Here is a 27,691-nt window from a genome sequence, read left to right as displayed (position 1 = left end):
CCAGGTGAGGCCTCCGTTCGCCTCTTCCCGGTCTGTGGCGACACCTGCTGGCCGTCGGCGGAAGTACACGTCCTCAGCTCCAACCCCCCGGGCGAGCCAATGAGTTATTTACTGGGCACCTAGTGTGGCTCTAAGTGTCCATGATTCGCCCTGTCCCCGCTCTCCAGGAACTCACAGACGACCGACGGGGAAACGAGGACGAGAAAGGAAGCTGAAAAAGATGCACCCTTCACCGTTCAATAATTATTCAGACAGGGAATAATTTTCCTTTAGGAGGTCTCTCCAGAGATTGCCTCTGAGATGACCAAGAGGACTTAAAAGAAGCTAAAATATTCTTGGTGGAAACGGGATGGAACCCATACCAACAGCAGGAATCTCAAGGGCAAAGGCCTTGGGTAAAGGAGGCTGGGTATTTGGAAATGAAATAAACAAGGAAACGAGAACATGGTAGGCAGAGGCAGAGGAGAAGAGAGACGAGACCCTCCATGTGCACTCTCCTGGAGTGGAGACCTGGAGGGAAAATGACTTGCCTTTCCTTACAGAGTGACAAACAGATCTACAGCACGCCCAGGTCAGCTTCATGCCACGTTCGTGCCGTCAGTGCCCAAGAATCCATTAATCCATTCAACAAGCATTTGTTGAACAGCTATTATGTGCTAGGATCATGCCAAACCTTAAGTATCTAAGGGCAAATGAGACGCAGTCCTGGAGAAGCTTCTAGCCTTGTGTAAGCATCCAACCAGACTAGGGAAACTGGAAGTGTCCTGCGCCCACAGCTCCTGCGAATCTCCCCAACCAACTCCCCAAGATAAGCACAGAGGAGTGAATATGGAACGGCAGAAATTTGAAACAAGTAGATATTTGAGTGCTCTTCAAAGCATGCCATAGGGATGAGGTATGTTGACATTCCCTGTCCCCACGGAGATCCCATTTTTACAGCAATGAAAAATTAAACCTTCTTGGGGTTGAGTTGGAATACTGAACGTGACCTCTACAAAGCTTCCCAGTGGCAACTCCCCGTGGCCAGGGAAGCTCAGGGGCCAAGTCTTGCTCCCAGTCATTCACACCCCCCCACCCCGTTCTCAGACTCAACTTCTGCAAGAGGATCCTCGAAACACAGTTGCCCAAATCAGTCTCGAGGGGCTCAGGTGGCCCCTGCCATCATCACCATCAGAGGTGGACCCTGGCTGTGGCAGCCAGACATGATTCGACACCTGCCCCTGAGTCACGGGAAGTGGATGAAGCACACCCCTAATCTAGCATTCGAGTGTGGGGCTGGGACACTCTCACCGGGGTGAGGACTCCCCTCGACTCCTAGATGGGGCAGGTTGACATTGAAACAGGTTGTTTCAACCTTGTGGGGTGAGAGGCTGATTCCAAGGACGCGCACCAGGTGGTGGGATTCAACCTACCTGGAGAAGTCTCCAGAGAGAGGCGCCGTGGGAGCTACACTGTTCATCTGCGTCTCTGGTGCAGAGCATCTCAGAGAAGCACCATCCTGAGCAATAGCGTTACCACCAGGGGACAGGCAGACTCTGCAGCTCTGGGGTGGCCCCCAGCAATCTGTTTGACTTCTCCGCAGGTGATTCTGATGCTCTCTGAAGACTGAGAGCCGCCAGTCAAGGGGGAGGAGCCTACAGAACCCTGATGTGGACTGGCAGGGGATTCTCTGCCTTCTGAGAGGTGGGAATCGGGCAGTTTGTTGAAATCACTGATCTTTTATTGCTTTGCTAGCAAAGGAAAGACACAGGGGACTCCCGTTCCAGAGGCTGTGATTCTGCCCATCAGCAGGGACAGGGGGCTCTTATCGAGGTGACTCAGAGGCTGCATTCCACCTGTTCTTGGTTGCAGTTGTAATTTGCTTGTTACTTTGATAGTCATTTCTGAGATCTGCTGGTACCATCCAAAGTCTGGGTGACTTCGTTCCTTTGGTGGGTGGGTGCTGGGGTCAGATAACTGTGCCTAGGATGGGGAAGAAAGGTACTCCATGGACATGGAATGCAGCAATTGACTGTGGGGAATGGGACAGTGGTCTGCTTTGAATATAGCCCTTGCTGCTCGGCCACTGCGACTGATTTTTAAAATGAACTCATGTTTCTTTCCTCTCCCTCTCTCCCTGCTCCTCCCTAATCTCACCCCCTCCCTAATCTCAGGGGAAACAGGATTACTTTTCTTCCCCATCCTAGGCAGAGTGGTCTGCCCCTGAGGACCCACCCACCATAGGAATGAGGTCACCTAGACTTTGGGGATGGTACAGGAAGCCCTCAGAAATGACTATCTCCCAAATTAACAAGGGAATTTCAGCTCCCACAGAGAATACGTGGAATGTAGTCACCTCTTTAAAAGCCCCCTGTTCCTGACAAGGGGCAGCATCACAGGACAGGAGTTCCCTGTGTTTCTTCTTTGCTAGCAAAGTAATAAACTTTCTTTTTTCTCTTTTTTCTCCCAACAGTGTCCTTGTTATTGGATTGGCATCCGGGACAAGGACCGAACTTTTGGCAACACTGTTACATTTCCCCACTGTCAGTTTCTACATTGAAATGGGAAAATGAGTGACAACAGCTGCAAGGTGCTTCCTGCTGACAGAGGGGGAAGTTGGGGGAAGTAGCCCCAAGTCCTTGTTCTCCATCACATGGGGCGTGGACAGTTAAGGGTATCCAGCACCAGAGCAGTTCAGAGTTCCATGGTGGCAGATGGCCACACTCTTAGATTGGACAACCCAAGTGCTGATAAGGATGTGGAGCAACAGGAACTCTCCTCATTGTGGGTGGGAATCCAAGATGGCGGGCTCTCTTGGGAAGACCGTTTGATGGTTCTTACAAAACTCAGCACACTCTTCCCATATGACCCAGCAATTGCACCTCTTGCTATTTATCCAAAGGAGTTGAAAACATCTCTCCACATACTAGCCCACACATGGGTGATTATAGCAGCTGTGTTCATAACTACCAAACCTGGAAGCAACCAAACTGCCCCTCAGTGGGCAGTTTATTAACTGTGCCCATCCAGAGAGTGCAAGATGATTCACCATTAAAAAAATAAATGAAACTTCTCTGTATGATCCCACAAGAGTGGGATACATTTATCCAAACCGTGGAATGAACAAGTCCAGTGTGAACTATGGGGGATGAGAACAGGTCAGGGCAGGTCCACCATGGTAACAGACAGTCGGGGGCAGAATGGGAAATCTCTGTACCCTCCTCTCAATTTTACTGTGAACCTTAACATGCTCTAAAAAATAAATTAGAATCTTTTGAAAGTGAACAAAAAGCAGATTTTGGGCCCCGGGTGTCATTGGCACCCCCTGCTCCCATGCTCTAGGTCCCATGGCTCTCGTGGTCCTCTGCGCGCTGCTGGGGGCCCCGTGGGTGGGTCATTTACCTGTCAGAGCACTGAGGCTCAGGTTGGGTGGCCAAGCTGTCCTGCCCAGCAGGACTCTCTGGGTCCCCCCACCCATGAGCCTGTCAGGGAGAGGAAGATTGACAGCCCTGGGGAGGGTCCCTGGTCTCTCTGTTCTCTATTGGCTGCCTGGTCCAGGGGAGATAAAGTCACCCACCAGCCTGTCTGAGGGGCCTCAGAAGGGCCCCAGGCCTGGGTCACATTCCAGGATGTCAGCTATGAGCAGCGGCTTCTGTCCAGAAGCAAACAGCTCAGCATTGGGGGTTAAAGGGATGGCAGCCACTGTCAGGCTGCCAAGTTCCCCATGTCCTCTGCTCTCCCTCTTGCCACAGTCTCTTGGTAACTGGGGAGGCCCGCTCAGTGGCTCAGAGATGTGATTATTGTTATTTATTTTTTTTTGTAAATGCTTGAAGAGGATGTGTCGTCTCTAATTGTAGGTTCTATGCACGTCCATTAGATCTTGGCTGTTAATTGGGCTTCTCCAGTCCCCCCCACCACCTGCATCTTCCTTACTTTTTTGTGTGTGTTTCATCTCTCAACGACTAAAGAGAGAGATGTTAAAACCTTCCCCTGTAATGGTGGGCTTGGGGATATGTTAAGTGCACACAAGTTTAAAAACGATTCGAGCTCCCCTGGGAATTACATCTTTTAACATCATGGTGTAAGGCTCTTTATTTCTGACGGTGCTCTGCCTGAAAATAATAAAGCAATCCAAGCTGACTCTCCATATTTTCCCGGCTTCTACTTTTTCCTGCTTGTACGTCAAATCTTCCTGTGCCCTTAGCATCTAAGCTGTTTCTTTGATAAACAATGTATAGCAAGTGACTATTTTTATTTTTGCTTTTAATCCAATAAAACAGTGCTTTTATTGACATGACTGACATGTTTAGATGTCCTGTGACTACTGACCTATTGGGATCGTTCCTAAAATCTTATTTTGGCAATATTTATCATACTTTAACCTTTTGTGCTTTATACCCAGTTAGCTAAGTTTCCTTTTTTTCATCCTTTGACTTTCTGGGGGGTCAGAAGCTACATTGTGGTCCTGTTATATTAGTGTCTATACTGGAAATTTTAATATGTTTCTTTGACTTCAAGTTAATTGTGGATCATTGAGTTCAATCCATACAAATCCATGTCTATGCCTTCCTCTCTAGTAATATGAAACTTAGAACTCTTATTTAGATTTTCCTGTGACAGCACAGGAAACTTCTACATAGTTCATATCTTCAAAAACACTCATTGCTGTTGTTTTATTCAACTAGTGCATTTACATGTATTTATATATATACCAACTTCTTTTTGTTATTTTTAACCATATTTTGCTTCTTCATCTGGGATTTGATGACTTTCTTCCTAAAGTACATGCATTAGTAGTTATTTCAGCTTCTCTGTTGATGATAAGAAGCTTTTCTCTTATTTGAAAGCATCTATTTTATCCCTTATTCTTGGGTGATAGTTTCACTGGGTATAGAATTCTAGGTCATCAGCTACTGTTTTCTCAGCAGATAGATCATTACTTTTATCTTCTATTGTGGCTGCTGAGAAGTCTTTGTTGATAATCCTTCTCTTTCCATTTATTAAGAGCTTTTCAGTTGCTTTCAATTTCTTCAACTTTTATGTTCTGCAGTTGTATGATAACCTGAATTTGTTTATATTTATCCTGCTTGGCGATAGTTGCATATCTTGGATCTGAAGATTTATGTCTTTCATTCACTAGGATAAACATTCTTTGAATAATGGCGCTGTCCAATTTCTTTTGTTCTTTCCTGCTAAAATTCCTTATATATGCGTCAGAACTTATTCTATCTTCAAGGCCCCTTAATCTCCTTTTATGTTCTTTCTCTCCCCCTTGCTTTCTCTCTCTCAGTGCTAAAAATGAAACACAGGGCCTTGTGCATGCTATCAAGTGCTCTACCACCGAGCTATATACCTCAGCCCTCTTGGGTAGCATTCTGGATATTTCTTTGTATTTATCTTATAGTTCACTAATTTGCTCTTCTGTCCTACTTCAAACTTTAGTCGTTCTTAACTCTGCTTCTAAATCTTGTTTCATGCATAAATTTTAAGGCTCATATATTACTATATCAGAGATTTGTTTTTGATATTGATGTTATGTTAAAATACAGTTATCCATTCCTTTTAAAATCTGATTTAAAACATGAAGACCATTGCTCTAAGAAGAAATTCTGAGACTTCCACAGACTAACCTAGATATCATGGCACAAAGAAAGATAAGACCTTAGTCTAAAAGAAGAGTTTTTATATATGATTCATAATTGTTCTGTATTTTGTAAGTATCAGGTTTGGGTATGGTAGCCCTCAGTGTTGCCAGAAGAGCAACAAAAAAAGTCAAAGTTCACTAATGCCCAAGTGTGCCCCCAGAACTGCCTGGCCTTGGGCTGATGGACAGGTCTAAAAGGATGGGGAACAGGGTCAAGAGCATCCCAAGCCTTAGGTACTAAGTGAGTCTGACTTCCATTTAGGTTCTCTAGTTTCACAGGAGATGGGGGTTGCAATGGTCTCCTTATGGTGTGTCCCCTCCAAAATTCATTTTGAAATTTGGTCCCCATTATGAGATATTAAGAGATGAGATGAAGTGGGACCTTGAAGAGGTAATTAGAATATGCTTTCATGAATGGATCAGTCAATATGATAAATAGATTAAAGGATTAATGGGTTAGTGAGTTATCTCAGTCGTGGGTACTTCAATGGCCAGTTTGGCTAAGCCTCTCACGGGATCCCTGTCTCTTGCCATGTCCTGTGCACCACCTCAGGATTCTGCCAGCAACAAGTCCCTCCCTAGACTTGGCCCTTAGACCTTGGATCAGATCTCTGAGGCCAAATAGACCTCTTTTCTGTAAGGCATACCAATCTGTGGTATGTATCATTAGCAATAGAAAACAGACTAAGACAGGGGTGGAGACAACAGGTCCAATAATAAAGATAGCTTGATAGGTTCCTAGAGATGTTTCCTTGGGGAAGAAATTCTCTGTGATTGAAAGTTGAGAAAGGAGACAGTGTTAACTGAACTGCTGCAACATTCCTGGGGTTCATCCAGACTCCGAGAGACTGACAGGTAAGCAGTGTGAATCTCACCTTGGGGAGTTCATGGTCCAATATGGAAGAGCAGGAAACCAAGATTCCCAACTGCTCACCCAGTTGTTAGGAAAGGTAAGATGTGGTTGGTGCCAAGGCAGAGAAGTCGCTTCTAGATAACAACAATGCACGAGACGCTTCATAGTTTACAAACTGCTTCCATCCTCACTGTGGTCTAATATCTCCCTTTTAAAGATAAGGAAACTGAGGCATAGAGGGCAAATAATGTCACTTTTCTGCATCTCAGCCTGTTCATTCATCAAATGGGATAACAATGGTGTCAAACTGTTCAGGTTGGCGTGAGAATTACAAGTTGGTATATAAGAAGCATTTAACTCACTGCCCAGTATATAGTAGGTGCAATCCATGCATTTAGTGGTTGATATTGTTATGGACCTACACCCCAGAATCTAACACTCACCAGCACCCCTGTCTCTCCACCACAATGCCTTGTTTTATTTCCTGTGTAACACTCATCTATATACTTGTTTATTACGTCTTTCCCCATCCACGCCCTGAGGACAGGAACCTCATCTGTAGCCTCAGTACCCCAGACATGGTGGCTTTCCATAGATACTGGGTAAGTCTGTGAGTGACTAAGAAAAGCTGCTGGAGTTTGATTTCAGGAAACTCTAGTTAATCTCAAGCCACAACTTGAATGTGAAGCATGGGAAATGATCTGGAAATGCCACACACCTCACCAGGCACGGCGTGGCCACAGACTATGGCACCACCTCCAGCCCCGTCTCCTCCAATGGCTCCCTCCTCCCTGGGCTATGTTTATTGTCTGCTCCTGATAAACTCTGCTTGAATCTTTTGATAAAACACAAGGCAATTTTTAATTTCTTTGACAGTTCAGGAAGGTACTTAAAGGCGGGAACTAAGGTAGTTCAGAGTCCCCACCGAGGGTCAGGCATCTGGTGGGTGTTCATATGAAGGAATGCATGCGGGCATGAATAATAGATGTCCCTTGAATAAGGTGGCCACATATAATATACAACATCTTGTTTGATTTGAATTTCAGATAAATGTTGAATACTATTTAAATATGTACCATAGTATGACATGGGATATATTTCCACTAAAAAATAACTTGTTATTTGAAATTTAAGTTTAACTGGATATCATGTATTTTTTTTTTTTTTTTTTTTTTTACTAAGGCTGACAACCTATATCAGAGGTCCCTACAACAAGTGACAGAAAGGGGCCACAAGACAAAGAGGTCAAGCTTAAATACAGGCCTGGACTTAGCTGGAGGGGTGGGCACAGCCAGCGATACCATGGAAGAATGATGAATTCTCAAGTGTGGCCTTGAAGAACCTGGCCCAGAAAGGTGGCCAAGGATCAAGGATGAGCTCCTCTACCTCTAACCTCATAAAGGGACAGTCAGAGGAGGCTTAGGGAGGACAATATGTAAGGGAATATGAGAAGGTAACCTTGGATAAGCAAGTTCTTTGATTTTATACTCTGGCACACACGGTTGAGCACATAATAGGTCCTCAAGAAAAATGTGTTCATGTTAAGTGAAATCAACCAAACTCAGAAGGTCAAGGGTCCTATGTTTTCTTTCATATATGGAAACTAGAGAAGAAAAGGGAAAAGAAAGGTGGGGGTGGATCTCATGAAAATCAAAGGGAGCTGGGTGTGGTGGCACACACCTGTAATCCCAGTGGCTCCCACTCAGGAGGCTGAGACAGGAGGATCACAAGTTCAAAGCCAGCCTCAGCAAAAAAAAAAAAAAAAAAAGCAAGGCGTTAAGCCATTCAGTGAGACCCTGTCTCTAAATACAATACAAAATAGGGCTGGGGATATGGCTCAGTGGTTGAGTGGCCCTGAGTCAATCCTGGGTATCAAAAAAAAAAAAAAAAAAAAAAAAAGGAAAGAAAGAAAGAAAATCAAAGGGAGATCAGTAGAGGAATGGGACCCTACCTTCCACCCCTTGGTCCCTTTCCTCTACTGATCTCCCTTTGATCTGTGAATATGTAACAATAAATCCCATCAGTATGTATGACTTAATGCACCAACTAAAAATGGGGGGGATGTGTGCTCTCTCTCTCTCTCTCTCTCTCTCACACACACACGCCGCAGCCCATTCCATTGTCTCCCCCAAGCTAAACATATGCTTTAGGGCCCAGCAGCGTGTGAGGCGCTGTGTTTGAAATCAGACACAGCTTCTTCCAAAATGGAAAAGCAAACCAGGAAAAACAAAACAAAACAAAAAAATCTGTCCCATAGATTTCTACAAAATTGTGGGATTTTTCAAATTTAACTATTATGGGAAATTTCAAGCATCCACAAAAGTGGAGAGAAGAGTAGGCAGAGCCAAGGCCTCCATCGCCTGAGGTAGCAACTGACCCCTGTGCGTCTGTGGCCCCTCTGAGGCCACCTGCCACACTCACTTCCCCTGTGCGGGTTCAAAGCCAACCCCAGATCATGTCATTCTATCCAGCTTTACACCTCTGAGCTGCTTATGCACCCCCAGACCCCCTGGGAGATGGGTACTGCAATCCCTTCTCACTCTTGTGAAACTGAGGCTCGGAGATGACATTCTCGTCCAAAGTGACAGAGCTGCAGAGTGGAGCTCTTATGCTGCTCCCGGTCCCCTGGGCCCTGAGTCACACTTTGTACCATGAGGTGTCAGGTCAAGCCACAGGCCGAGCCAAGCCAGCCCTCCTCTTCCCCAACCCCAACCCAGGCCTCTACATGGCCAGACTTTGATCCTGGCCAGGGCAGAATTCCAGACAGGCCTTGCAGGCTGCCCCAACAGCACGATAGATGGGGTGTCACTGATGTCAGGCCTTGTGGGTCAGCCTGGGCCTAGGCAGGGCGTGCAGGACCCACTGTCAGTGGTGATGGGAGCCAGGGGTCCGGACCTGCCGCTTGGACAGGGACCAGGCTGGGGCTCCTCTCCTTGGGGCAGCTCTCGAGGCCAGGGCTACTAGTCAGGCGAGACAGCAGGTGCTGACCAGTCCCTGCACTGAGTGCAGCAACCTGGTCACCCAGATGACCTTGGCGACATCCTCCCTTCCTCTCAGGATCTCTGCTCATCAATAACAAAAAACAAAAAAGGAGATTGGATGGCTGAACCAGAGCAGGTGTCGGCAAAGATTTCTTTTGTAAAGGGGAAGACAGCGAACACTCTAGGCTTTTCAACTCTGCTACTGGCAGAAAAGCAGCCACAGACAATACCTAAAAGAATGCGCCTGGCGATGTTTCAATAAAACTTTATCAACCAAAATAAATGGGGGGCCGGATTAGACCTCAGGCTGCAGATTACTGACCCTTGGGCTAGAAGGTCACTAAAGGCTCTTTGAGCTCTGAAAATTATGTGACTTGATAAGAAGCTCTATATTAGAGGTCACATTCATAACATAAATGAATAAGTTAAAGGCCAGCACAAGGCACTATGGAGTGGTAAGGAGTGCGGCAAATTGGACAACTCGTGTTTTCACTAAGGAGGGATGGGGTGTGGCCTCTACTGGGCTCCACTCATCACTGTCAGGTGGTAATGCAGACCCACCTGCTCCCAGGTGGAAATAATCATTTTTTTAAAAAGTGACACATGTTCTCTTCAAAAAATATGGATTACCTAATTTTGAAATGTTGGCTACTAATTCAAGCTGTTGAAAACATTGCGAAGTCCCATCCCATCACACACAGCAGCAGGCCCCGTGGGGCCCAACAGCCACCCGTTTGCAAGCTCTGGCCTGTATTTGTAGTTTTTCTTCCTCTTTGGAAACTATGAGAGTCACTTGCAAAAGCACAGAGATTCTTTGGGGGTCTCAACCTCAGGGTGCTATTCTGTTCTCCTTCTCCCCCCAGCACTGCGCAAGTCCACAGTCGGATGGAAAAGTAATGAACTTGAAAAGGGAAGGCTCCCAGCCCAGGAGCCTTCATGAGCTCCCAAGGGCTTAGCCCAGGCATTTCCCTGCAGGTCAAGTTTGGCACCAGCCCTGGACCGTGACCTGTCAGGCCTCATGCCTGTGATGTGCAGGGACACGGCAGCTTCTCTGCCTGGGAGGGAAGAAAGCAAGAACAGCCCACCTGATCTCAAGTCCCAGAATGGCGGGCCAGTTCAGGCCCCTAAGACCTGTCCCTCTGAGTGGAATCCTCGGAAGGCCTGCATGGCTCTTGTACATCACCATCTTCCTGGAGGGGACCAAAGGGGTCTTCAGCGTCGTGAGGGCTTCATTGCCAACTGTCTCCACGGCATCATCCCACCAAGAGGTAATATTACTCAGCCTTAAAAAGGAAGAAACTTCTAACTCAGGTTACAATGTGGGTGGACCTTGAGGACATTAGACTCAGCGAAAGAAGCCGGCAAAATACTGTAGAATTCCACTTATGTGACTAAGACGCCTACAAGGGTCAAGTCACACACAGAAAGTAGAATGGAAGTTGCCAGGGATGGGAGAGGGGGAAGGAGTTAATATTTGATGAATGTGGAATTTCTGTTTTGCAAGGGGAAAAAATTCTAGAGGCTAATTACAAAACATGGTGAATCTAGTTAAGACTACAGAACTGAACGTTTAAAAAAAGGTGAAGATGGCAAATTTCAGATGTTCTATACTTTCAACAGCTAAAAGTAAAAAATTTTAAATGAACCCATTTTGAGTGTAAAGTTCCTCCTTGGGCTTTGACAAATGTTAATGTCGCCCCAACCAAAAGAGGGACATTCTCATCACCCCGGAAATTTCCCTCAGGGCCGTTTACAGTGTACATTGTTGTTTTAAAATGTCTCATTTTATTAAAATTTGATTAATTTTCAATGGGACTGGTATCCCCTCTGCCTTGGGGTCTTTCCAAGCCCAGGCCACAAGGAGTTGTTGTTGCACACCCAGGGTCTCCTCCTGTCCCTGGGGGGCCCACACACAGGCCTTTTCCAAGGTGTCTGGTGGTGGGTGGTGTGAGGGGATCACAGAGAGGACTTCTTCATTTCTAACCAGCTACCCAGGTATTGAAAACGGCAGCATTGAACCTACACACACACACACACACACACACACACACACACACACCAGCAACAGCCCAGCCACTGGTCAATCTTCCATGCACTATAAATTTGCCAAGCCAGATTGCTCTTCAAAGCCACCCTACACCGGGCCCCAATGTCCTACCTGGAGTCTGTGCCCTGGGGCTGTCTACCCAAGCCAGAGCTCCCCTGGTGGACCCTGCCAGCTCCCCTGAACCATTCTGGGATCTCCTGCTTGCAAACTCTGGGACTTTGCCCACAAAGATTTGTCAGTGAAGGCTGCCTCCTGGTGGACTCTCTGGGACATAACCAAATATGTCTGCCCTTCTGTGGGTTTCGGTTGAATCTATTCAATCCAAAATATTTGAGGAAGGAAATAAGCTCCCAGTGGAGATGCAGAGGATGATACCCTAACCCAGGGATCAAGGTGAACATCGCCTGTGATGACCCAGAAACCTCAGGACACTGAGAGAGGTGCGTATCTTAAGTGATGTTCTAGGCCCAAAATGTATAACTAGAGTTTAACCAAGAGAAAATATCAGACCAGCCCAAATGGAGGCACCAAATTATGGTAAAATAACTGAATGGTCCAAAGTTCACAGAGAACAAGGGAAGACAGAGGCATGGCCACAGATCAGAGGGGATGAAGGAGACACTAGGAGAGTGAGGCACTGGGATCCTGGGTTGGTGCGTGGACAGGACGTTGGTGGGGTGACATGCACAATCCAAGTGGGGCTATGGGGTGGAGCTCTGAGGCTCAAGCCTTGGTTCTGTTCCTGTCCTGTGAAGAGGTAGAATGTCAACCTCAGGGGAAGATGAAGGAGGGATACAGGACTCAGCAAACTGCTGTTGCATTAAAAAAAAAAAAAAGTCTAGAATCACTTCAAAGGAAAAAATTTTAAAAATACATATTGGGGGCTAGGGCTGGGGCTGAGTGGCAGAGCACTTGCCCAGCATGCATGAGGCACTGGGTTCCATCCTCACCACATAAAAATAAACAAATAAAATTCAGGCATTCTGTCCACCTACAACTACAAAAAATCTCAAAAAGAAAAATACACATTGGTGGGCTCTCTTCCAAAAGAGGAAGGCCCTGGTCTACATGCTGGGGATCCCGTCCCTGTCTTTATGGGTCCTGTTCCAGGGAGAGGGGGAACAGGACCCCTAAAGGACACATAAAACAAACAGGCGAGTCTGTCCTAGGCCACGGGCAGGTAGACCATGGGTCGGGCAGGGGCCCCCCTCCATAGAGAGGGCTGGACTCAGGACTGAGGAGGAGGCCCACCCATTCACCCACGGACCCGACAGATGCCAGGCTCTTGGGGATAGAGCAACAAGGGCTACAGGTCCAAACCCCATGTGCCTGGTGACCCTAGGTTTGGAGGGGGAGGAGGTGACCACTGAGGGCTGGGATGAGTAGCAGAGGTGGGGCTGGCAGTGTGGCAGGGTGGTCGGCTCCACACACCAGTGGGGGTAGTGACATGGGGTGCCAGCCACTGTGAGAGAGCCAGCAGGGACAGGAAGGCCAGCCCCAAGCTAGGGATGCTCCCCAGTGGTGCAAAGGCCAGAGTCTACGAACCTGCAGAGACTGGGCGAGAAGGTTGTGCAGAGGGGACTTTCCAGGCCTGTCTTCCAGGCCCTGTTTGGGTCTGCAGTAGAGACCAGAAGAGCAAGACTCAGGCGTTTCTCACGCTTGCTTCCCTGCACGAGCCTCAGGGGCATCCTCTGTCCTGTTTGGACCAATTCTAAACCCGCCCCCCACTGTTGCCTTAGACAACTTGCTTGCCCTCTCTGGGCCGAGATGGACTATTGTCAGTCACTCACCACCGAGAATCTGAAATGTGTGCTCCATGAAGAGCAGGTCTCCCCCACTTCCCCAGCCAGCTTGGAGTGTACCACAGAGTGTGGGGGACAGAAGCAAACCTGCAACCCTCCTGTACTGCCCTTAAAGAAAAGGGGACAGAGCACCCCTTTTCTGTTCCCCCAGACCTCGCCAAATTAAGGGAACAACGAGAACAAGTCCAGGTCCTATGGTTGTGAAGGACCCTGGCTTTGTCCTGTGTGCCCTGGGACCAGGGCAGGCCGGGGTTCTCTGGGCAAGGCCACTTTCCTGCTTGTCCCCAGGGACGGCCGCTCCTTGGACGCTGATCAGACAAGCAAACCCAGCAAGCTGAAGCCCATGAGGTCACTGCTTCTGCGGCCTGAGGCCTAAAGCCCCTCTCAGTGGAGACTGGGGTGGCACCAAGGACACTGTGGAGAGAATGTGTGTCACTCACTCAGCTGGCCACCCCCAGACAGAACACCACAGGAGAGAGGAGGCGCTGCCTGGTGGAGCACCTCAAGGGACAGAGGTGGCAATAGTTTGTCACCACTGGACTTTCCTGTAAGAATTTCTCAGTGAGGCCTCTTGCTTCCTCCACTGTCCCCAGGAAGAAGGGGTGCCCACCTTGCTGGCCTGGCCTGGCAGATGAAGAGGCACCTCCTAGTGGAATTTGGGAGAGGAGCCCAGGGGGCTGCTCAAGAACAGACCAGGATGAGCCTTGTGTTCCTGGTGGGGGACACTGGACTTCATGCAGCCACTGGGAGCTGAGGTTGGACAGAAAGGCGAGCAGCAGGCAGGGAGACCCTGGGGAGAGCCAGGAGGCGCTGTGAGCCAGGGAAGGGGCCGGTGGTGGACAGTGAGGCACCTAGCAGTAGGCTTCAGAGGGTTTGGCGATGAAGGCCTCATCCAGGACGACACAAGGACACCTGAGTTCCCTCCTGGGGCAGCTGGAGTCCTGCAAGAGTCCTGAGGGTCCTGGATCTGTAAGGCCTGGACAGAACCCAGGTCAAGCCTGATGGGAGACCTCACAGGGATGGAAGGGTTTGGGTGGGACCAGTCCCCAGCTGTCCCTTGGTTTCTGAGTGGTGCTGAGGAACATTCCAGACAAAGGCACCTTGTTAGCAAGGCCAGGGGTTGCTGAGCCCTGGCTTCTTGTGCTCTGAGGTGCATGCTCAAGTCCCTTCCTCCACCCCTGGAGGTGAGAACCTGCCACCTTGCAGCCTATGCCCAGGGCCACGCTAGGCTACAGAACAAAGCCCCAAGGAAGGAGCAGCCAGAGGCATCTTTCCCTGGGTCCCCGCTGTCTTGGGACACCCCCCCCCCCCCCCCCGCTGTCTGATCATGTTCTCAAGCTGCAGCGGGGGAGTGGAGGGAGCCACTTCTCATGTCCCCTCCCCAGGGCAAGGGAATCAGGCCAGTTCATTTCATCAGTTAATAGCGTCAGGCCTGTCGTGCCCTCACTGGTCCTCGTGCCCTGTCAGCACCAAGGCTGTATGACCTTCTGGAACCTCCTGCCCTGCGTGCCACTGAACACCTTCTTCCTTGATAAGAAACAAAGAGCCACCAGCCAAAGCTGTCCCCCACGGAGGCCTTCCTGCAGGGTGTCGGCCCTCCTGGCAGGGGCTGCCCAGCTCCCCTGCCAAGCCCAGCGCCAATACCCCTGCCCCTGCCAGCTCGGGCTCCCTGCTTCCTTCCTTTCTCCTCCAGCGCCGCAGCCTGTCTTCTGCCCCTGGGGTCAGCGGTCACTAATGTTTGTTGGGTTCCTCTAGATGCTAGGGCCAGGAGTCTCCGTGCCCTCGACAGCCTCCTCGCCCGCACCTACCTGGTGGGCCTGGATGGTCTGCAGGTTGCCTTCGGTGTGCTCCAGTCATGGGCCCATGTTCCTCTGCCTCCATGTCCACCCTCTCCGCACAGCCATGAGAGGACTGTCCCTCTGCTCTCTAGCAGCTTTGTGAGGCTCCGTGCCACCCAGGAGTCTGGCCAGCCATCTCACTCTGAACTGGTCCTGCTTACAGCCTACGATTCTCCTTCCCCAATGACACCTGACCTGCAGCTCCTCCAGCCCCTGGATTTCTGGGGGGCGGTGGCCCCATCTGCAGCAGCCTCCCTGCCCACCCCGAACACCACCTCCCATGAGTCCTGCGGGTCTCATCCAACGATCCCTTCCCCAGAAGCTTCGGCGAGCAGGCTACGGCAGCCCCAGGCTGGTGGCTCCCACAACAGGCTGGACCCAGGTGTCCTGCCTCTGCCAGTGCGAGGCTGGTGGGGGTGGGTCTTTCCTGTGGCCAGAGGAGACCCATGCCCCTCAGAAAGCAGAATCTGCAGCTGGAGGCCTGGGAAGGACGGGCTCCTCCAACAGAAGGACCATCCCATGTTCGCGTGGCCAGACGCAGGGAGGCTCCTTTCACCACTGCCTGCTCGTGGTGCCCCCAGTTCCCAGAGAGCAGGCCACTGGGGGCGGCCAGTCAACGCAGACCCCCAGCCCCGCCCTGCTCCCTGGGTCAGAGTCCAGGGTGGCTTGGAGCCTGAGGCTCACCAGTTCCAGGAGACCAAGGATTAAGGTGTTGCCAAGAGGTGTCCCAAAGAATCAAGTGAACAGCGTCTGTCAGTCAGTGGCACAAGTGACAGACTTAGGCTTAGCAGGGACAGAACTGGATATGGGGCGAATGGTGGAGCAGGATGGGGACACAGTCAAGCAGACAGGCAGCATGTCCTCACTCGGGCTGGCTGGGCAGCCCATGCCCATCCATGCTGACTCCACCCACGGCCAACTCCCTGCCTCGAGGACGAGATTAGAATGGGGTTCCACGCTCTCTTCAAACCCATCCCGGGCCACCCGAGGCACGTGGTACCTGCTGGCCATTGACAGATTCGCTCTACAAACACATGGTGGCCCTGTGCATCAGGAACAGAGGGACTGGCGGTGAGGCAGACCCTGGGTGAAGGTGGCTTCCATATTTGTTGAAGCCTGTGACGAGGGGAGCTGCCTACCACAGAAGGAATGTCCAAGGAGCAGCAGGACAGACCTCTGCTATGGTGGGCAGGTCCCCATGTGCATGGCAGGGTGTGAGTTCACACCCATCCCCCTGAGGGAGCAGGTGGGCACAAGAGGGATGAGAAGAGCTTGTGAACGTCTGCAGATGCTCCAAGGTCATCATTAACAAAATTAGGAAATGGAGGTTTCTTTCCAAAACGCTTTAAAAGAAAAAAAGCAAATAGCGGAGTCCATACCCACAAAAAAAGCAAAACTGAAGAGTAAAAGGAAGCAAATAAATATGTGTGTATTTATAAAAATTGGCTGACAAGTCAAAGTGTAACACAGAACAGAAAATGCAAATGGTAGAAATTACCCTATTCAAATAAAAATTTTAAGAAATAAAATGCAACAACTTGTATAAAGAAATACGCCTAACACAACATGACAGAGGCTGAAAATAAATGGTTGGTCAAAAATATAATACTGGAACTCTAATCAAAGGAAAGAGGGGTGGCAATATTAATAGCAAAGGATAATTTAAAGCAAAAAGTATAATGCGAACAAAGGGTCATTATACAGAGATAAACATTAACAGAGATACATCATTAAACCTTTATGCACCGATAATGAAGTACAAAGGGGAGAGAGGACAGCCCAAACTTGCAGTGGGATATGCTGACTCCTGACGGAGCTCGAGTCCAGCGGGCACAGAGATATGGAAAATATACTCAGAATTCACTGATATAAAATCTTTCGTCTAGCTGTAGCGTCCAATGTGTAGCCATTAGCCCCACATGACTGCTGAGCATTTGGAAATGTGTGTATGAACTGAGGAACTAATTAGTCAATTGCATTTGTTAAAATTTGAGTCTAAAAAAACTGAAGCCATGTAATTTTTTTTTTTCCTAAACTCAACTTTTGTTTTGGTAGAATTACATTTTTCTCTAATCACTGAGAATTTGACATCCCAATGTGAACGTGCTGTAAATTTCAAACTGAATTTTCAAGAATGCAAACTCATGCATTGATAATTTTTATACTGGTGTTATGTTGAAATATTTGAACATGTTGTTGAAGTAAAATGTTTGTTAAAATTAACTTCCCCTGTTTCTTTTGGCTGTTTTAATATGGCTACTAGAAAATATAAAATTACATTTATGGCTCACATTACATTTCTGTCGAACAACACTGCCCAATAGAGCACACCTTGTTTTGAAGGTTTCAGAGAATATTTGCCAAAACAGATCACTACTAGGTTACATGGGAATAAGAGAATAAATATTCTAGTATGACAGACTTTTTACTTTAAACTCCAAAAGAACTCTTAAAAAAAAAGTAGAACAAAATAGAAATAAAAAAAAAATCAAGGGTGTAAACATAAAATGAGACCATTAAAACATCAAAACTTCTAGGATGTAATCAACTTAAACATAAGGCCAGATCAATAATCTCTATATCTTTTATGGCATCTCTGAGAACCTGACACAGACATTTTCTCTCTCTAGAAAATGCAAGAATGTGAAGAATTCTGTATATGATTTGTGGAGGGCCTCACACTTCCAGAGCCCCCAGGCTATAAATGCTGATATTATCAAAAGTGAAAATAAATTAACTTAGCAGACAATTAAAATTCAAGGAACATGAAACAAAACTCTCAAGGAAACCAGGGGGTAAAAAAATAGCAAGACAAAAGCCAGAATGAAAACAGCAGAACTGTCAAATCCATGAGCTGTTTCTTTTTTTTGGGGGGGGGGGCGGGGATGATATAAATCTAAAAATAGGTAACTACTAGGAAAAATACCCATCAAGAAAGAAAATGCATAAATATTGTCAAAAATGAGAAAGAGGACACTTCCAAAAACCACAGGTTCAAAATTCAGGGAGTATTCGGCACAATTGCATAGTAATTCTTGGGGAAAACTCAACTTTTTCCTTATAAAAATCTAATTTAATAAAGTTGACAGAAGAAATAGAAAACACAAATCAACAGAAAAAGAAAAATAAATTTCTGAATTTTTCCAAATTGTTTCCTCCAAAAGCAGCAGAATCTGGTCAGAATCTGATGAATTTGCTGGTAAATTGTTTCCTATTTTTGAGGTGCAAATAGTTCTGATCGCTGAACAGCCTCACCAGTATTTCCTTCCTAGGTGCCTAACTCCTAAGCCACATCCAGTCCTGGGCCAACATAAAGACACTGTCATGTAAAATAACACCTCTCCAATGTCATAAACTATGGACAGTAAGTTCACTGGCTCATCTTGTGAAGCAAATATGTCAACGCCTACACTTGGTAAAACTTTTTCAACTTCGCAGTGACACAAGAAATACCTACAAAAAATATTGATGTGTATGTAAAACTACATCCACATTGTCTCCTTCTTCTATAATTAAAAAACCTTGTACTTAAAAGGATCAGACAGGAAATTAATCATGTAAATAAAGCATATAAATTACTAAGAACATCAAGAGCCCTAAGTGAATAAAATATGATTTAAATAAGAGAGCTAATTTGAAAATGCTTAATGAAAAACGTTCAAGCTCAAATTAAATAAGACAACAATTGCTATTTTACATGTTAAATTAAGTTGATTTTCCCTACAAAGCAAACATTTCCTTGTGTGAGAACTTTTTCCCCTCAGAGCTTCTGGTCTTCGCCTATGGCGGCCAGTTTTCCTATCGCCTGGCTTTGTGAAACGGGTGGATTGAAACATGCCTAATCCACTGGCAAGGTAACAAAGGCTTAAAATAGGGTCTCTGCCGACCCCATCTGCCTGTCGTGAATGGTGGGGGTCTTCCCGTGCACTCTGGGACAGACTTGGTCTAACCTCTGTCAATAACAGCCCAGACCATGCTGTTTTAGCAGATTATTAAAACACAACGTGCTTTTCTCACTTTCCTGCTTGTTGGGGGAGAAAAAAGTGGGACTATCCCCAGTGTCTGTCCTTGGGTCTTCCCATCTCAAGGTAACTTAAACTTATGGGGAAAATAAAATGTCTGTGGGAAATGAGTCTTACACAGCCTCCTTGCTGAGGTCAGACTCACTTCCTCATCTTCTTTCTCACCTGCTTCCTTACTTCAGAGATCTAGCCAGAAGCAGTAAGTGGCAAAAAAATATCTTTTAAAACTTGACCTGGAGTTTTAAGCCCAGGGAAGGAAGGCTGGGTACGTGTGGTTCCAAGCAGAGCTGGATGCCCTGGGCAAACATGGCATCCCTGTGATTACCTAGCACAAGGGAATTTTCTATGAAATAGTTACTGTTAGAGTGATCTTTTTGTCAAGGAGATATAAATAAGAGCATCATTTAACACCAAGAAAACATGGTAATACGTTAAAATCACATCTTGATAGGATTCTAGCATGTGGTGAATCCAAAAGCCAAAGATATGTGCTTTTTTAAAGAGTGGCTTGAATTGTATCCATGACAAGCAGCAAAGACAGTTTTCGGTCATGTAGCCTGGGCCTCAGGAGTGGGTCTTAGAAGTCTGCTTTTAAAATTTTCTACTGACAAACTGAACTGAAATGATTTTTTATTGGCTCTTTAATAGGAGTTGGAAACAAATCCCTTGCCCCATGATTTCCCGAAAAACAGGAACATAAGTATGCCACCCCCGGGTTGGAGCGGATGGACTATGTGAAGCAGAGCCTGAACATTGGACCCGGCCAGACACTGCTAGCTCCTCATGCACCAGCTCAAAATTATGCCTTACTTTCAAAATGTTGCTGCATTCAACAAATAACTTTTCCTACCTCAGAGAATCTGGTTATAGTTGCTGAATCGGGGCAGACAGTGGTAGTTGTGAAAACCTTCCACTATAAATAGAACCAACACTAACTGCCGGGTAAAGCACTAGCCAACCTATGAGCCAAGTATCCATGCTAATGAATGCTTATAAAAATATCACCTAATTCCGATTATTCAGATGACACAAGAATTATCTGACCAGATTACATAGGATCTGGGAGATGTGTGGTTCTTTAGGGATTCTTTTGGCAAGCAGAGTTGCAAACACTGTTCAGAACTATACATATAAGGCAGTGGTGATCGGAAGAGATGGAGACAAGCACTAACTGCTAACCAAAACTTTGGCTTCATTTTTTCTCTTTCTTCAATGTTACTATCACAACATGAACCACTTTTAGTTTGCAAAGTATTTCTCACAGGATGTCCCTTGTCCCTCGGTTATGGACGAAATAATGGGGGCTGACTTCTCTCAGTGGTTTTCTCTCTAAATTTAGACAATGCTCTGCCAACTTTAAGTTATGTCAACTCCCGGGGCTTATCCATTTTCAGTGAGAGATGCCACCAGGGCATGATAGGGAATAAACCCCTTCTAGAATGAGTGGTTTTTCCTAATGGATGGACCAAAAGAGGAAGGAGCAACAGAGAGTACGGTATGCAGTCAACAAGGGATTTGCCTGTGTGTGGTGTGCCAGATGGCAAACTACTGTCACCAGTCTGCAAATAAGTAAAACAGCAAGAGAGACATTGCTGCTATCTCCAAAAAGAAACTGGCTGGGACTGTGAAAAGACAGGCAGTAGAATATGAACATAGTCTTGTAATTTGTTCTAGGATTGGTCACGATCTTGTAGCCTGAAACAATGTGAGACCTGACTTACTCAAAACAGGGACTTAAACTCCAGGGCTCCTAGTTCAAGGCTGTGTGCGTGTATTCGCGTCTAGAAACTGATCTAGGAATGCACTTGTGATGGGAATACAAGAACACCATTTCAGAACAGCTGCCAGTGTGATTAGAGCAGTAAATTCTATGTTCAATCCATAGTAAATACACCTTTTGGACAGGTGTAGATAATTTCATTACAAAGGCAGGATGGGAGGGAAAACAGCCACTCAAAGTTTCAGTAATTCAATAATTTATTCCTCTAAAAAAGTGTGTAAAAGTATATAGCTCTCATCCACAAGGTATATATGAATGACATTTAAAATGGAGGCCTTTTATTATTGTTTCTTTTTATCAAAGTCTTTTAGTGTACTGTACCAGCGCTATACTGTAGTCTTTTTTTTTAAATGAACTTCACATATTTTTGTATTCTTTCAAATTGTTTGCTATATATAAAAGAAGCTCACTGCAAAATGCTTGAAGGAAAAAAGAAAACAAAAAGAAATTCAGAACTTCCCAGAAATGTACAGCTTTTACATTTAAAAAAGTTTCTGAAATATACATACAAGCATGCTGGACAATCCCACCCTTCTCCCCTCCCCACTGCCCCTTTTTAGTTCAAACCATGGTTAAGAGTTCTGATTTCTGCAGAATTTCCAAAATTAAAAATAAAAAAAAATAAAATAACTTTTCACTCTGTAGCAAATCCAGGGCTTGTACATTTCAGATTAATTCAGTAAAAAAACTCACAAGTAAAATAATGCATATTTAAGGGAAATATTATACAGACTTTTTCACACAGAAGTACATAATAAGATTTTTTTAAAATCTATTGCCATTCATTTATTTTTGCACAAAAACGTATAAATATGTCACCAGCTTTTCTTAACTTAAAAAACTTAAATAAAAGACACCAGATGAAAACTACCCTTTGCTGCCTTTTTAAAATTTTTGTTGGTTTTTTTTTTTTTTTTGCTTTTTTTTTTCTTTTTCTGCTTAGAATTGGGTTTCTAGGGAAGAAAAGCCCCTGCATTAAAAACAGCCCATTTAAAAAAAAAAAATTCAAAGTTCTGATGAATTCTGGGAAAAAAGCAACCCCAAAGTGGTAAAAGATTACAAATATCTACTTTACAATGTGTCTTCTCACCAAGATAATTTTATACAAGTTTACAATCTTCATCATCTTATGCTCTTCAAAAGGCCTTGAGAATTTTCCTTTCTGATTAAGAAAAAATAGCACTGCAATATTTTTAAAGTCAATTTTACACTGTACACATTAGATACAAATGGTTTGATATATCAGATTTTTTTAACCTATACATTGCGAAAGTCGACCCCTCCCCCCTTCAATTGGTGGCACAGAGAACAAAATTATCCATTTACAAGTTATTTCTCTGCTTTCACATTCCCACCACACAACTTTTTTTAATATAATGTTTTAAATGTTAGATTATTTCAAGAAAAATACTTTTACAAAATCATATCAATTATTACATTTTTTTCCTTTTTTTTTGTTTTTTTTTTTGTTTTTTTGTTAATAACCAGGACATGGAAGTCTCCTGGAAGAACTTTTAAAATCTGCATGATTCTCTCCACAGATGACAAGAGCTCAAGGCCTGGTCAAAGTGGCTCCGGGAGGCCGGTCCATGCCCGCTACTGCCCTCAGACAGAAACACACAGCAACACAAGGGTTAGAAACAGGGTCTCAAAGACAACCCTCTGGGCCTGGAAGGAGGAGTCATAAAATACTTCAATTAGCCATTAATGCTTTAAAAAGGCATTTTTTTTTTAAAAAGTCCCACCATGAAGGTTCAACTTCAAGTACTAATTTAATGGTTAAGTTGTAATATTTCTTTGAAATAATATTCCTATGGTCCAGGAAATATTCACCATATTTATAACTGATTTTATGAGCAAACACTTTCCACTGTGATATGTACATGAATGAGTCCCTTTTGCTCTAATGAGAGGAGAGAACTGGCTTTCAATAAGAATTCACTAGAAAATATATTTCCATTGTGACTATATAAAACTAGTTAAGGTACTTGCCTCCACGGCTCTGGACAGAGCTCGACTGCCTTGGTGTGAAAGTGTCATCCTTCACGAAACGCGGGCCGCGCACTGAGCGTGGCAGAATTCCTAAAACCCAGTGTGTTCTTAACAAGATCTACTGCTGGGTGGTCATGAACACATGACGTTTTAGGCATGGTCTCCCCGATTTGTTTTCACTCTTTTTCCGGCTTCTAGGACAGAGGTATGTAGTCAAAGAATCCTATGGTGGATCCGAGTTGGGTTTCAGCTACTGTACCTGGTCCTCAAGAATCAAAAAGTGAAAAGAAAGTCACAAAAACAAATGACCAAAACAACTTAAAATAAATAAAATGAAGCAGTCTCCAGACCTTTCGAATCTACACATAGGTATGAAGTCAACCAAAGCATTCATGCCAATCTGGATGGGAGCGTTTGGGAGATGGAGACCCGGGTATGAAATCATGTACTTGAGCTGGTTATTTTTAAAAAGTCCCAGAGAATGGAGTTCAGATAACCCACAGGCCATACATCAAAAAACAAGAGGATTTCATCCAAAGGGCTCTGTGGCCCTCATTTTTAAACAGAGGCTGAAAACACAGACTCTTGTGCAAAAGGACACTGTCTCTTCTGTTTCCCTCTTAAAAGCCACTGGCAACCACTACTTCCTGTGGACCAGTGGCTGGGGGGGAGGGGGCTGCACACACCACACATTGGCTGAAAGTCACTGCTTATGGAAGTTCCCAGGTCCATGAGAGAAGTGTCAAGGAGTCGCTGTGGTCATGAGCACTGCAGAATGAACATGTGCCTGCTGAGAGCTTCACAGTGCGGGACTATGGAGACTGGTCTGAAGAAAAGGATGTGGGCTATTTGCAAAGTATAGCAGGTTCCTCAGACGGAGGCTGCGGGAGAAGAAACTGAGCCAGAGAGAACAAGTGCTTTCCAATTAAAGTATATTCATGATGGCATTGTACAACTGAGTGAGCACCACAAAGTGGACGGGAAGGCAGGAAGTACGGTCCTGGGTGGCTGGATTGCACGTGAGCCAGGACAGTGCGTTGTACTGCTCCAAAACAAACCTGCCAAAGAGAAGACATGGGTGAGGGCAGGAGCCAGAAGGAAGGCCAGGCGGCTCTCAAATTGTAACAGCCAGATCCTGGGGCAGAAAGCCTTCAAGCTACTCTTCATCTTGCCCCAGGCGCATTCACATGGTCCTTGACTCATGGTCCCCTCTTCTGCTAGACCTGCACTTTTCCCTATGGTAGCCACTGGCTACAAGTGGCCACTAAGCAGTGAGATGAGCCAAGTCTGAAGTGAAATGTACTATAAGCATAAAATACACAGTTCAAGGACCCAGTAGTTTAAAAAGCATGCAATGTCTTGTATCAATTACAGATGAATACTTTGGATTTACTGAGTCAAGCAGAAATTATTATATAATACAAATTTATTAATATCTTAATTATTTAATTTTAATTATTTAATTTTTAAAAGTAATGCCACTAAAAATTATGATTATACAAATTGCTAAAGACTGTATAAGAGAATTAATACACACTTCTGGGATACAGTTTCTAACTGCAGAATGTATGTTCTAGTCAATTTTATTTATGAAATCCATGTTAGAGAGTCAAAAATTTTTTCAACACAAAGCACTTCTTAATTTCAGACACAAGCTTCTAACTATTCCCATCCCCTGAAAACTGACCTCTTCTTCCTCATCATGAAATGCCTCCTGTGAACAGGAAGCAGAGCAGCTGTAATCGCACACAAACTATCTAAGTGGACAAAGTACACTACACTGCCTGTCCCAACATATAGGGGACAGCAGCTCACACTGGGTAACCAGACACTGGTGCACTGCACTAAGGGCAGCATCTTCTCCAAGAACATCACAAATTAAAACAACTCTTGTGTTCTAAGAGCAAAGGAGCATTATCATTTCAAGCTATGTTGCCTGGGTTGAATCTACCTTAAAACATCAGACGTGGTCTTGGAGTCCAGAGGGTGTGGAACGCGTTGAGAATTCCTGGCAGGGAGAAGTTCGTCCGACTGTGCTACAGAGATATGGTGATGTAGTGAAGCCTGGAGAAAGAGCAAATATCGTCACCTTCCAGGTCCAGACAACCACAGTGCGGAAGAGGGAGACCCCTGCTGCCCAAGCAGAGAGTTTGTAGAAGTGCAGGTTGGTTTATATCTGTGAAATCTAAACTGCTCAGTAGCCCCCCAGCGTGGTCACAAATAAGTCCATGTTAGAGGGGAAAACAAAGCAAACTTCCAGGGTTCTTTTTATTGTTTCATCCACCACAGTTTCTTTCTAGAAATAGTCAAACATCCACAAAAAAAAAAACAGTATAATAAGGTCCCATGTGCCCATATCACAATTGCCACTATTTGTCACTTTTTGAGTTAGAAAATTTCCCCTTGTGTTTATTGTAAAATAAAATTTCCCTTTGTTTATCTTAAAACAAAACCTAAATGTTGTATCATTTTGCCTGCAAATAACTGAGTAGGTGTTTCTAACTGATAAAGCCTTTTTTAATAAAAAAAGAGTAATATCATACACAGGAAAAATTAACAGTGATTCTTTAATATCATCAATACTCAACCCATGCACAATTTTCTCTGATAATCTCAAAAATGTTTTTTTTTTCCTTTTAATAATGAGCCAATCTGTCTCTACATTGCAAATGATTAAGTCATGGGCCTCTTAAGGACTTAATTTGTAAAAGGCCCCACAGTCCAGATGTGGCTGGTTTCTATCTTAGTGGTTCTTTATAACATATTCTTCTATTTTCCAGATTTTGCATAAAACATAGTTGGATCCAGAGGGCTCAATCATTTCTGGGAATGGCAGGCAGGTATACTTCATAGCTGGGGCTGTATCCTTATAATCAGATCACATCAAAAGGCATCTAACGTTGGTTGTCTTGCTTGGAGTACTATACTCACGGGGTCAGGTGGCGAGCCATTATAAAGGTGCACATCAGTTTGTCACCTAATGGATTTAGGATGGTTTACTTTATTAAATAACTAAAAAATATAATATTTAAAGGTAATATATGAATACTTGATTCTTTCCCTTTATTTTCAGTTTTCAAACTAACAAGATGATGCTCTAATAGCTACGAAAGGTGACTACTATATACATTTTTATTGTTTTGTTTTTCACTACAACTATGAATTCAAGGATATATTTCAATTTACTACTACTATTATTCTTTCTAATGATCTCACTGTCCTACTCTTGCCTTAGTGATTACACTGCAAGTTGGTTCCTGGGGCCTTTGGTATGACCTTAAAAACGTGTACGAGTGACATGAAGTGTCAGGCACATCTTCAATACGTCTTACTGCAGACCTGCAATCAGTCATTTTTTTCAGGGAGCCCTGGCTCTTCTCAATTACAAATAGTATTTGGCACCATAATCCTGACAATAGAGGTGTCCACCGCTGCCACGTGGTCACTGCTTGTAAGCTTTTTCAGTAGACACAGCTAAAAACTCTGCATGCTTTTTTAGACAGGAAAAATAAATAAATAAATCTAGATTCACACTAATAATTTTAATTCAAAATAAAAACAACAGATTTTTTTATGTGTAGTTTTTTTTTAATCTTACTTCTTGATTGCATGTTAAAGTCATTAGGAAAAGAAAATTGTGTTGTTAAGTTTGTGATTTAACCTCCCATTGTTTCTTTGTGAGAATATAATCAAGTATGTGTGTGTGCCGTGGTAATCTACAACTTGGGATGATCATGCAGAAGCCGTCCTCATTTTGTTAAGGATAACTGATACCCCACAGCAGGGGTGCACGACAGCTGATCCAATCAGCCGCTTTACTGATGGGAATCTAGGTTCTTTTCTAATCTTTTACATATGTTTTTGTAATTTTTGCCAAAGTATCTTTGGGAAAGATTTGTAGAGGTACAACTGTGGTACCACAAGGGAAATCTGAAGGGCTGCTGCCATTCAGTCTTCACACCAAGGCCTTCTCCCCAAGGTCCCAGAAAGAAATACTGTCAGACCTTTGTTTTCTTGCCAACCTGTGGGCAAGAAGCTGATTTCATTTGTTCTTTCATAGCATCGGCAAATAGGAGATCTTTTGGTTTGGATCCAAAATGTGAGGGGTTTTGTTGTTTTGTTTTGTTTTTAAAAAGCAAACTCTGGCCCTTCTCTAATGAAGAATGTTGACAGTTCATGGCAGGAGGAAGAGGACAACTAGTTACTAATACCTTCACTTGGAGCCATGCAATATGGACCTGGAGAAGGACTGTCAAGCTGAACTACATGTCCCTCCTACCTTTATCCTTCATGTGCCAACAAAGTATACTACTAGGATTCATGTGGATTCATTTCTTTGTGATTATGATGAAAATATCCTTGGAGTAGAAGTGAGATGAGAGAAACAGAACAGAAAAGGACTTTGGTGCCTGAGACAGAAATTTCTAATCAAAAGTGAATCTTAGCATGGATCACTCACTCCTCACAAACTTCAAATACAATGCCAAACCCACCTTTAGGAAGAGAGGGCACTGGTTCTGAGCCTGGGGACATGATGACCAAAACCACTGGGGGAGATTCTCAGCTTTGGCAGTTGACACAAAATACCCAAGGGCCAAGGGCTGCTGCTTGAGCTCCTCTGGTGCCTCTCTCGAGAGAAGACGCTCACCCTGGCTCTGAAAAACAACATTCCAAAAGCACAGTCAGCATTTGTCATAAAGTTTAAAAAAAAAAATCAAGTTTCATCAATTCACTCCAGACACCGTGGTGACTA

The 27,691-nt window shown here is 44.9% G+C and overlaps 1 protein-coding gene across 5 annotated transcripts in view; it reads right to left on the bottom strand.

Moving 5' to 3' along the window:
- Positions 1–18,019: 18,019 nt before the first annotated feature.
- Positions 18,020–27,691, bottom strand: part of Med13l (mediator complex subunit 13L) — a 304,748-nt gene continuing 295,076 nt past the window's right edge. For 3 of the 5 annotated variants that reach the window (XM_077796119.1, XM_077796121.1, XM_077796120.1), the window contains exons 29-31: positions 27,432–27,593; positions 24,890–25,002; positions 18,020–23,996 (exon numbers count right to left, since the gene is read on the bottom strand). In XM_077796119.1, coding sequence (XP_077652245.1) covers positions 23,864–23,996; positions 24,890–25,002; positions 27,432–27,593 — 408 coding nt within the window. In that variant the 3' untranslated portion in view covers positions 18,020–23,863. Of the gene's footprint in view, positions 23,997–24,889; positions 25,003–25,618; positions 25,916–27,431; positions 27,594–27,691 lie in introns of those variants that run through there. The other 2 variants (XR_013343347.1, XM_077796122.1) reach the window with 2 other exon arrangements.

The sequence above is a fragment of the Urocitellus parryii genome, chromosome 3 (assembly GCF_045843805.1).
Source record: "Urocitellus parryii isolate mUroPar1 chromosome 3, mUroPar1.hap1, whole genome shotgun sequence".
Classification (NCBI taxonomy): Eukaryota; Metazoa; Chordata; class Mammalia; order Rodentia; family Sciuridae; genus Urocitellus; species Urocitellus parryii.
The sequence above is the reverse complement of the archived record's forward strand: the minus strand, read 5'-3'. Positions and strand labels throughout refer to the sequence as shown.